This window comes from Pygocentrus nattereri, chromosome 27 (assembly GCF_015220715.1).
Source record: "Pygocentrus nattereri isolate fPygNat1 chromosome 27, fPygNat1.pri, whole genome shotgun sequence".
Taxonomy (NCBI): Eukaryota; Metazoa; Chordata; class Actinopteri; order Characiformes; family Serrasalmidae; genus Pygocentrus; species Pygocentrus nattereri.
The window spans coordinates 22558344-22569857 of record NC_051237.1 but is presented as its reverse complement, the minus strand read 5'-3'; the positions used below and the strand labels follow the sequence as shown (position 1 = coordinate 22569857).

The window sequence follows — 11514 nt, the reverse complement described above, 5'->3', positions numbered from 1 at the left end:
GAGTAATTCTGGCTCTGATGTCCTGTTATCATTTTTATAACCAGACTGGCTTCATGAACTCATTTCAGGTGAAAGTCCTCCAGCGTCTCTCTTGCTAAACCAGTCTTTTAATAGAACGTCATTAATTAGTGACGCTGACGTCTATTAAAATGATCATAGATCTTTGCGCTTCTTTCATTTTGACATGCATTTTTATACACACAGAAACTAAAAGGAATGACAGATTTCTCAAAATGTAGCGGAGGAAAAAGTCAGATATTAGACTCTGAAATGTGGTGGAGTGAAAGGAAAAAGTCGCCCAGAGTGGAGAAACTTCAGTACAGATATACCGAAAAATACTTAAGTACAGAAACTAATTACATTTACTCAGTTACTGTCCACCACTGTTTTTAGTGCAATACATTCCTTTACATTCCAAAGATTAAAGGAAGGGCATGGAAGTGGATAGTAATGAATTTTGCTCGATTGGTTGAGGACCTCCTCGCAGACACCCTCTGGTGTTTTGCAGTCATGTTTTTGATACAACAGGAGAAACAGGAAGCGGCCAGGCTCCCCTAAACTAGCTCTAGTGGTTCTAATGCGTGTTTTTTTGTGTTGTGTGTTTACGAGATTAAATTGTGAAAGAAAATTGTGAAATTTGAATTTAATGGGAATTACTCTAAATCATTCTAAACTATATTTGAAAATAAAATGATGATGATATTCAGAACAGTTACTGAAGCTTCAGAGAGACCGGTTCCTGTCATAGTGCCGAGTCGAGCTACGAAGACCATAGGACTGTCCATGATACAGTAGTCATACCGCTTTGATATTTAGCTGCATTTTCAGACTTAAATTGTTGGAAACAAGAGCAATTCTGTAAATGTTTTATTAATCTTTCTGAGTCATTTCATGAGAACTTTTGCATTCACAACATCTGCCATGCTTAAATCTGATCTGTTACCATGTGAGCACCACTCATGTCTATTTAATATAAAAACATCAATTTTACTTAAAATACAATATATTAAAATATGTTTTTTTTTTAACTAACCCATAAAGCTAGCAGCAGCTGTGCAAGGCCTAGCAGGCCCTGGCCCACTCTAAAAGATGCTAAAATTACTTTCATTATTGAAATTTTGTGAATAAATAACCTTAATGCTGTTTTAACTAAACAGATGTTACTGGTTCTAATGAATTGAAGCAGAGTAGGAAAGCTTTAAACCAACAGGAGTACTATTGTGTACTATTGCTCAAATAATAGCGCCTCAACCTGGTCGTCTGTGTAACTGACTTTTCCACAAGGAGTGATCTTTAAAAAAAACCTGTCTAGTGTTCAGTCTTGGTGTGAGTGCTCAGGGCTCAGTTCTATATCAGATGTAACGTGACAGAACCACTCAGACGCTTTACTGTCAGAATCGTCCACCAAAATCGTTGTCAGGAACCCGGCACAGGTCAAATCCCGTAAGGGCAGCAAGTAAAGACAGAAAAACATAACAGGCAAAAACAATCCAAAAGGGATCAGGCAAAAACAGGTAAGTCAAAACACAGAAGATCAATCAAAACCAGGAAAAACAACATATAAATGCTCAGCAGCTCAAGAAATGAGCAGCTGAATACCTCACACTGAACTACTCTAAAAGCCCGGGCTTTGTACTAAAACTAACTGAGAGGCCAACAGGTGCTACAGATTAGTACTCAGGCGAGAGAGAGCTGTGATTGGAGCATGCTGGATGGTCCGGAGTCATGTGATCTCCTAGAGGATTCTGGGAGTTGGAGTCCATGGAAACGACTGAGCCAGAGGGACGCGTGACATCAGAATTGATAAAGGCATTAAGAAATTACCAACTGGTATTTCCTTTGTCTCACAGTTCGTTTTATGAATAGGTAAAAATAAATATAAAAGTTGAGAATGTTCATCATATTTAAAAGTGATGCTCTCTGGCAACTAAAGAAAAATAATTACAAAAAAAATACAAAGAGTAAGGAGAAATGTTAGTTTGAATCACACTATACATATTATAACACATCAGCGTTTTTGAGTAATAATGTTGTGGCTATTTTCAGTTCATTGTAGCAACATGCAGTTAACTGAAGTGTAAATAATCATAATAATAATAAAAATAATAAGTCCTCTTAATATACACATTGCCCTGCAATGGACTGGCGCCCTGTCCTGGGTGTGTCCTGCCTTCCGCCCGATGACCGCTGGGATAGGCTCCAGCACCCCACCGTGACCCTGAGGGAGAAGCGGCTTAGACAATGGATGGATGGATGGATGGATGGAATATACATGTTAGTTTTTGCTAGATTTTTCATGCTAAAGTGAAAGATTTCAGTTTCACTGAAATAATAGATGATTTCATTCTAAATAATCATTTCGTGCTGTATGGCCCTCCCTCTGTGTGCCCGTGTGACCCTGAGTATGTTCTATATTGCTCCATGTTGTGTGCAAAGCGGGCCTCTTCAAAGGCAATGGCCTGAAGAAGTGCCTAAGTAAAGAGACTCAGTTGTAAGCACATATTATTAAGAATGTTTTTGAAGATTTAAGGTCATAAATAAAGTGAATGAAGTTCAATAGCCAATGTTTGATTGTGGCCAATAATTAGAGAAACCATGTAATTCTAATGGAAGGTTTGGAAATCATAGTGCAGTCATAATAGCATGTGATTTGAAGATAATAGTGTAAAAATCAAGAGATCAAATTTTTTTGAAAGGGGCCAGGAGACGTCAGTCAATGACCCCTGTTTGCCCACAGAGAAGTATAAAAGTTATGGGTTCTTGTGGGTTAGTCAGTTGCAGCCTGGGCCAACTCAGATTAACGTTTGCCTGTTGTAAAGCCTTAAGCTTTAATAAAAGAATCTTTGCCTTTTTCTACCATTCCTGGTGTTTGAGCTCTACTTTATTTTGGAATTTTGAGGGAGCTATATTTGCTACAGCAACACACTGGATCATGGATTCCTTCTCTTGATTATTGGAAATACGGCCAACCACTTCTATCCTGAAGAAAGAATCTCATCTTTGAGACGTAACACCTGTTGATTGGAATTTTCCAAATCCTGTTATTGGTGGTAGGAGGGAGCTTACCTGGCCCTTGGGTTCTCACCTTTTGTAGGACATGCAGTCGGACTGCGTCTTAGCACCAAGGCTCAGTTATTCTTTGTTACTGTAAGGCTGCATTCAGGTTGTTCAGCTAACTCTGTCTAGCCAAGCTAGCCAGCTCTTGCCAAGCTTGTCATCCAGGTCTTACCAGCTGTCTGGTCTCTTAGGTCTTATGGTTGAGGTTGAGTTGATCGTCCAGTTCTAACCAGCTTTTACCATATTGAACCTTGTTGACCTTGTTCTGATGGTCACTTTAATTATTGGCCTTGGAGTTTGAAGCTGCAGTTATCGGTCATGTCGGTGACCTGCTGGTCCAGCCTCTGGGCATTTTCTTTTTTCATGTTTTTTTTCTCTTTGTTTTGGTGTAACTCTTCTAGGCTGTGTCAATTCAAAATGTTACAGTGAAAATAAGTGGACATACCAAAAGTGGACATACCAAATGCTTTTAAATGGTTTATTAATGAATACACTTTCACTTTATGGTAGCCACACTAACTAACCTGCAGCCCGACATGGAACAAAGCAATAAACACATCACTGAAGTCTTAGGCTGGGAGATTAAGAAACCCTTATTAGTCCCACAACAGGGAAATTTCACCTCCACATTTAACCAATCCGTGAAGTGAAACCCCACATACACTCTAGTGAGCGCACGCACACACGCACACACACACACACACGGCAGTGAGCACACTGTATTAATTTGACTGGTTCTCCAGAGGAATATAACAGAATGTAATAGCTAAAATAAACATGTACCCTATGTTTACATGTTTTAAACTGTACATATAAGTAATCAACTTTTTTTGAAAAAGAGAACTCATATTTCAAAATTTGTCTTTGTGAATGCTTTAATTAAACCAAAGTGCAAGATAAAAGGCATACATTGAGCAAGCAGTGCATGAAATTTGAAAATGTGTAATATGCTTTTTGTTTTTCATTTTAGACAGAAGTTTTTAACACAAACTGTAGCAACAGATGAGCTATCGTCTCAGATTTTACATCTACAAGGAGGATTAAGAAAGTATCTGTGTCTAATAGAGTGGACGATGTGAGGTGGTTGGTCAGTGTAAGGACTTAAGCTTTTTTTTTTTTGAAGAAAACAAACTCAGGTCTGTCTTTGTGGATGCTTTACTTAAACCAAAGTGCAACTTGCAAGGCAGTCAAACATTCAGCAAGCAATGGTTAAAATATGAAACCAAGTAAAATACTTTTTTGTTACATTTATGCAGATGTTCTTGATCTGTGAAACAAGCCAAATAAGCTAAGCTGTTTAGCATCATAACTGCTGCATAAGGTTTGTATTACTATTTATAACCCTTGAAATAGGGGTTATTGGAGTAATTCTGGGCCTCCTGGAGCTTCCACATATCTTTAGCCAGAATGCCGTTTCTGGACTGGAATATTTTGTCCAGATGGGAGTCCATCGGAGAAGCACTGTAATCTGCACACTTTGGACCCTGCAGACTAGGAGCACATTCTACAGTATAGGAGAAAAAGAAGCTGCCATACTGGAAGAAACACGTGTCAGTCACTTTTCCACTTCTCAGTTCAAAGGAGCACTCGCCAAGAAGGTCACTGTTCCAGTAAGAATCTGCATCATATACTTTGAAAGAGAGTTTTTTGCTGATGGACAGCTTGACGGGACCAAACTCAAATGATTCTCTCCAACGGGGATTGTTATTATCTTTAATTATGGCAGTGCGCCTGACCGTGTCGCCGTAACTGACCTCTACAGAGCCATCTGTTTCAGTCCAGCGGTCTCCATATAAACCATTGGCGTAGAGGTTGAAAACCTTCAGTGTGGCTAGACCTTTTTCAACAGGACAGCAGTTGGACAGTATATTTTGACTTCTTTCACAAACACAGGCACAGCGATCTCTTGCACTATTCTGGTGCCCTATCTTACAGGACCCACTGCAAACCTTTTTAAAGGTGTTGTCACGGATATAATTTTCTACTGCCTTCTTTAGTCCGTTCCTGGCAGGGTGGTTCTTGTTCAGAACTGAATGTAGGGGTTGAAGAGTGTATGTCACAACATCTGGGATGGTCTTCAGGGAATCCAGCCACTGTTTTAGAGAATTTGGGTGTGAGCTCCTGGAGAAAAGGAGATCCTCACCATTGATGTTCCCTCCTACAATCTCTGTCTGTCGCTCATTAAACATTGAGCTGAATTTTTCATCTGTGCTCATTTTCTTCTTTAGGGCTTGACAGTGTTTGAACTCTGTACTCAAAGTAACACCATTATGTGTCCCTGATGCTTCCACGTCCAAACAGTCTTTGACCGCTGTAACTGTAAGTCCATTCAGTGCTGCTTTACAGCTTCTGATGGCTGTAACTGCTTTCATCTTCCCACCTAAGTACACTCCTGTGGTATAATGTGTGCCAAACATGTCAATTATGCCTTGATAGGAGTCTGAATCATATTCTCGGGGAAGAGACCGCAGAGCCTGAAGAAACTCACGATGCAGTGGGGGTGAAGATGCTATTTTGTAGCTGTGAAAGAATTTAGAAGCCATTGATATTTATAATATGTACACAGTGACAGCTATGCAACGTGTTATTTATCTGTTATACCATATAAAATAATTTCACAGCAGAATGGCTCACCTGTAAAAGCTGCATTCAACACCATGATTGGTAAAGCTGAAATTGTCCTCCTTTGACTTCTTCATACCGAATTGTGCTTCACGGGAATGAGTTCCTCCTACCGAAACTGAACCCTTAAACATCACATCGAGCCCAATTTTCCAGTTGTTTGAGATTGAAGAAGTAGAATCGTTCACAAGAGCTTTAGTCGAGTCATACATCTTGCTGGAGACCTTCATTGAACACTTTGGGAGTGCTCTCCAGAACACCACAGCAGCTGGTGTCTTCTGCTTTTTGTTGTTCAGGTATGGGTTCTTATACATTTTGCAACTGCCATTCCCAATGTCCCACTTGTCCATGTCGATGACATAAGACCCTTTTCGCTCCATCTTCACAACGTCAAAGCCTTCTCCACCGAGGTTGTAGCCAGGAACGAAGTCAGCATTGTTGCAGTCTTCTGGACCACCCAGTTCTGGTTGTTCTTCAGCATTGACCAAGGAGAAAAGAGAACACCAAATCCAACAGCTGAGAAGGTAACGACTCATCCACCCCATTCTGTGAGACAATAGAAGAAATCCTTTAGTCATTCCTTAAATAATCAATGGGGAAAAATACCTATTAAATACAGCAAACTACTTGTGGTCTATGAAGCAGCTCACAGTATATATACACATAGCATTCAATTATTAATATGCAGTTTACAAATGTAATCATTTTAGTCAATCCCATCAGAACTTACTTGTGTCTAAACTATATCTGAGATGGCTCTGAGATGTGAGGCATGCCAAACCACATTTCACACATTAAATACAAGAGGAAGAAGGAGGGCCTTACTGTGTTGTCTTTATATAGGTATCTTTGATCAGGTACCTAAACTGCTATGCAGTGTCAACCAGTGACAATGAGAATAAGAGGAAGTCATCATGAAAATGTAAAGGAGCCCAATGTAAAATAGTTCTCCTCATCAGACTGCTTAAAATTCTCCTTGTTCCGTCAAAGAAAGTCTTTTTGCACTTTTCAGCAAAAGATCTAATATCTTTTTTGGCTTGGTTCTTAAAAGTTCCTTTCATGTTCTTTTTCTCCAAAGCCAGCAGAAAGGTATCCTGCAAAAAAAAAAAAAAGGGAGGATATGCCAACTCCACATAAAGGACCCTAATCACCTGGCTGATACCCAGACTTTCCTTGCTGTGAGGCAACAGTGCGACTCACTGCACCACCATGCCATCTCTAGACCAGCTATCTATAATGCTGGGAGCGATGACGAGGCAGACATGCTGAGAGAAGCGAGATTTATTAGAGGCAAATCCAGAGTCTGGGTCAAAATGGTCCAGGGTCAGAGAGCCAGCACGGAGAGATTGGGGAAAAGACATGACGAAAAAAGGAAAACGGAAAAACACACAGCCTTTGCACCTATAACAGCTTCCACTCTTCTGGAAAGTGGGTAACGCTACAATACTGTTTCATAGCTAATAAGTAACTGGTCAGGAACTAAGCAGGAACAATTGAGTAGATAATGAGGAATTAATGATTAGGGTAGTTCACTGTTAACTAAACAATAAATACTCAGTCCCATATAGAATTACTTAGTAACTATGGCTTCTTAGAATAATTACTCATAAATTCCTGTTTCTGTAAATAGAAATGGAGGATATAATCCATTATATTGTAGAGGCTGCACACCGTGTAGTGTATTTCACTACTGTTAGAAGTGTTGGAATACTCTACATCAGTTAGTAGTTCAGTAGGAAACTTGTCAGACTCAGCTATTGAGCAGTTAATGTTGACTTGATCGATAATTTATGAGTAATTATTCTAAGAAAACAAAGTTACTAAATAATTCTATGAAACTCGGTAGTTATTTTTTAGTTAATAGTGAACTACCCTAATCATTATTTCACTATTATCTACTGAGTAGTTAACTAATATTATTAACAGCATTTGGCTGACGCTCTTATCCAGAGCAACTTACTATTTGATCATTTTACACAATTGACCTAACTGCATGTCGTTTGGACTGTGGGAGGAAACCGGAGAACCCGGAGGAAACCCACGCAGACACGGGGAGGACATGCAAACTCCACACAGAGAGGACCCCGGTCACCCAGCCGGGGAATCGATCCCAGGCCCTCCTTGCTGTGAGGCGACAGCGCTACCCACCACGCCACCGTGCCGCTAATAGTTCTTGGTAGTTATGAATAGCTACTTAAGTGTTAATGCATCATCTCGAAGGCGTTCATTGGGGTTGAGGTCAGGGCTCTGTGAGGGCCAGTCAAGTTCTCCTGCACCAAACTCAACCAGTCATGCCTTTCTGGACCTTGCTTTGTGCACTGGGGCTCAGTCACTCTGGAACAGGTAAGGACCTTCCCCAAATCTACGAGGTTGGAAACATACAATTGTCCAAAGTGTCTTGGTCTGCTGAAACCTTAAGATTTCCCTTCACTGGAATTAAAGGTCCTAGGCCAACCCCTGAAAACAACATAGCATCATCCCTCCACCAAACTTGGCAGTTGGCACAATGCAGTCAGACAGGTAACGTTCTCCTGGCATTCTCCAAACCCTGATTCCTCCATCAGACTGCCAGATGGAGAAGTGTGATTCGTCACTCCACAGATTACAGAGTCTAGTGGCAGCATGCTTTACACCACTGTGGTGAATTTGACCTTATTAATTCTATAGTCGTAACATTCTTTTCTATCATATTGATTATTAGACTGTGTAGATTCTGGTTGAGTTTATCCTGTGGGCCTCTGACTGAAATATGGTGGAGCTTATTCAGGAGGCAGCTGCACAGGATGGGCCCCCCCTGAATGTAAACAATGCTATATATCAGACTGGGGCTACTCTGGACAATAACGTATGTTTATACCAAATTTGGCTAAAGAAGATCCATACATCGAAATTGAGGACAGAAACCAGATGGCCACACCGGTATAAAACCTGGAGTTGTAAACGGACGTGTCAGAGAAACAATTGGCTTTTCTCTCCAAGCTTGGTTCGCGAAGGCTTGTCTGTGACTTCGACCTCTCAATGCTAATAAAAATCTTTATATGCAAGAGACGAGTGTCACCGAAGAGTTTGTTCCTACACCTTTACAGCATCGCAACTAAAGAAACCACACCACTCCATCCAACAAATGGCATTGTGTATTTGACCATGGAAACTCATGTTGTGAAGCTGCTAATGTGCACTTTAGTTAACGTTGCTTCGAGAGGTAGTTTGAAACTCTTTAGTGAGTGATTCCACAAAGGATAGGCACTGTGCACTTCAGCACTTGTCAGGCTCACAGGAGTGGTCTACTGCTTTGTGGCTGAGCTGTTGTTGTTCCTAGTTGCTGCCATTTCATAATAATAGCACTTACAGTTGACAGGCAGATCTAGCAGGACAGAACTTTCATAAATAGACTTGTGGCATGTTCATCAGTATGAGCCATTGTGCTACAAGACTTTCTCTATCGAGATTGCAAGGCTATGTGCTTAGTGTTATCCGCCTGCTAGCAGTGGGTGTCCATGAAACACCTGAAAATAATAAGGAGGGGTGTCCCAATACTATTGTCCTTATATATAGTATAGTGCAACATACAACTGAAGTTAATGACTGGACCCTCCTGTGTTTGCATGTTCCTTTTATCTGTCAGAGTAAATCCAGGCCATGGGGTCTATGGGATCGACTGAGAAACCCTGAGAAAAGAGCTGGCTACACTAAAAGACCAATGTGAGCACCTAGAGGCAAGATCACGTCGCTCCAATCTGAGAATTATGGGGGTGAAAGAAGGCAGAGAAGGGGGCAAGAAGCTAACTCAGTTCGTAGCAAATCTCCTAAAAGATGTACTTAACCTCGAAACGCCCCCACTTCTGGACCGAGCACATCGCTCTCTCCGAAGTAAACTGACAGAGGATAATCAGCCACCATGACCATTAGTGGTAAAGTGTCACTATTTCTCTGAAAAACAGAATTTTGAGAAAGGTGGTTGAAAAGAGGCTCATGACAACAGCTGATGGCGACAGGATCCGCGTCCTCCCGGACTTCACTTTGATCGTGAGTAGATGGCGTGCGGCATTTAATGAGATCAGGAGCCTGCTCCGGGGCTGCGGAGGGGTCCGGTATGGACTGATGTAGCCGGCAACGTTGAAAATCACCACATCGGAGGGTACAGAGGTCCGCTTTGAAGACCCAGAAAAGGCGAGGGCGTTTATCAGGAGCAACATAGCAAGTTCGACCCAAACGCCGCTAGCTGATGTGCCAGGTAGCTCCAGGGATATCAAGTCTGTGGTGGAGCACTGAAGGTCTTTCGACTTGCTAACTCAGTGCCGGACTGATGGACATCAACCGTATTTTAGGTGGAGATGGACCACACCGTCATATCACGGAGAAGGGATGTGAATCAAACCTAGTAAGTCAGTCCTTACATGGACAAGAGGCTTAATTTAGTACAGCGTTTTTTTGTGAACAACTGATTTAGGGATGATATGGTAGCTACTGAGGAGGATGGCCTACATGGTAAGCTTTCGGTACAAGAAAATCTGCTGGAAGAGATTTGAGTCGGACTGTTCACCAGTTGGTAGTGTGTAATGGTTATGTTAGTGAGTTTTTTCTTTCCCCAAGCCCCCCATTTTGCTGTTTTTCTGTCTTTTTATTTATTTCTTTCTTTAATTTTTGGATGATTATTTGTTGCAAGGTAGGACCTCAAGGACTATGTCTGCAGTAGTGGAGCCCAAGACACGTTTTTATACTCTGGGATGATGAAGGCAATCACAAAACTGGTAACCTGGAATGTTATCTGGAGAAGATGAAGAGTGAAATTGTGTGCAAGAAACCCATATGTTAAATAAAGAATATTTAAAGCTGAAAAAGGGAGGGTTCACACAGGTGTATCACTCAGGGAATGGGGGTAGGTTTAGAGGAGTGGCCATTCATTTGCATAGGAACATTCAGTTTGTGGTGTCAAAAGCCATCACTGATAAAAATGGAAGATACTTGATGTGTTTTCTCTTCTCCCCCAACTAGATACTCACAGCTTAATTCTAGGAGGTGACTTTAATTGTGTGTTACACCAATCACTTGACCACTCCAGCCCTAGAGCGAACATAGGCAGTAAATCAGCTCAGTGTATTAATTCTTTTCTTTTGGAATATGGAATGATTGAACCTTGGAGATTTAAATATCCAACTCAGAAACAATTTTCCTTTTTTTCCTCAGTACATCATACATACTCCAGGATTGATTGTTTTTTAATAGATAGAAAATTGCTCTCATTGCTGAGTTCAGTAGAATATGAAAGTATAGTTATATCAGACCATAGTCCAGTGGTACTCAAGCTCCGCTTTCCTGAAAACATACCGCCTGTGCAAATTTGGCGCCTGAACCCAAGACTGTTAGCCGATGACTACTTTGTTAAATTCATTAAATCCCAAATAGATTTTTTTCTTGAAACAAATGAATCTCCTGAAATTAGCTGTAGGACACTATGGGAAACCCTGAAAGCATTTATAAGAGGGCAAATTATTTCATACACTGCAGGTGAAAGCAAAAGGAAAACAAAACGCACTACAGAAATTGCAGACAGAATAAAAATGATTGATCAACTATATTCAGTATCATCAAATGAGGACCTATATAAGAAGAGACTTTTGCTACAGACCGAATTTGACTTATTAACCAATGAGAGGGCGATAGATCTGTACATGAAGTCTCGGCAGAGCTATTATGAATCTGGCGAAAGAGCTAGTAAGCTCTTGAATCACCAGCTAATACAGTCAACATCGTTGGGTTTTATATCAGCTATTCATAATTCTGAGGGCAAGGTAGTTATTGATCAAAAGCGTATTAATGACCCATTTAAAGTTT

At 40.8% G+C, this 11514-nt stretch overlaps 1 protein-coding gene across 1 annotated transcript; it reads right to left on the bottom strand.

Annotated features, from left to right (window-relative positions):
- Positions 1-4196: 4196 nt before the first annotated feature.
- On the bottom strand, positions 4197-6436 carry LOC108413457 (perforin-1-like). Its single transcript, XM_017685974.1, has 3 exons — positions 6410-6436; positions 5692-6225; positions 4197-5577 (listed from the first exon to the last, which is right to left on the bottom strand). Exons 2-3 carry the CDS (start codon positions 6222-6224, stop codon positions 4389-4391), a joined length of 1722 nt encoding a protein of 573 aa, XP_017541463.1. The 5' UTR covers position 6225; positions 6410-6436; the 3' UTR covers positions 4197-4388.
- Positions 6437-11514: the final 5078 nt, after the last annotated feature.

Bases quoted from the DNA above. Each gene is read 5' to 3' on its own strand.
- LOC108413457 (XM_017685974.1), bottom strand. From the start codon at position 6,224: ATGGGGTGGATGAGTCGTTACCTTCTCAGCTGTTGGATTTGGTGTTCT. The intron at 5,578-5,691 runs GTGAGCCATTCT...ATTCTTTCACAG, and splicing joins GTTGAATGCAGCTTTTACAG to CTACAAAATAGCATCTTCAC.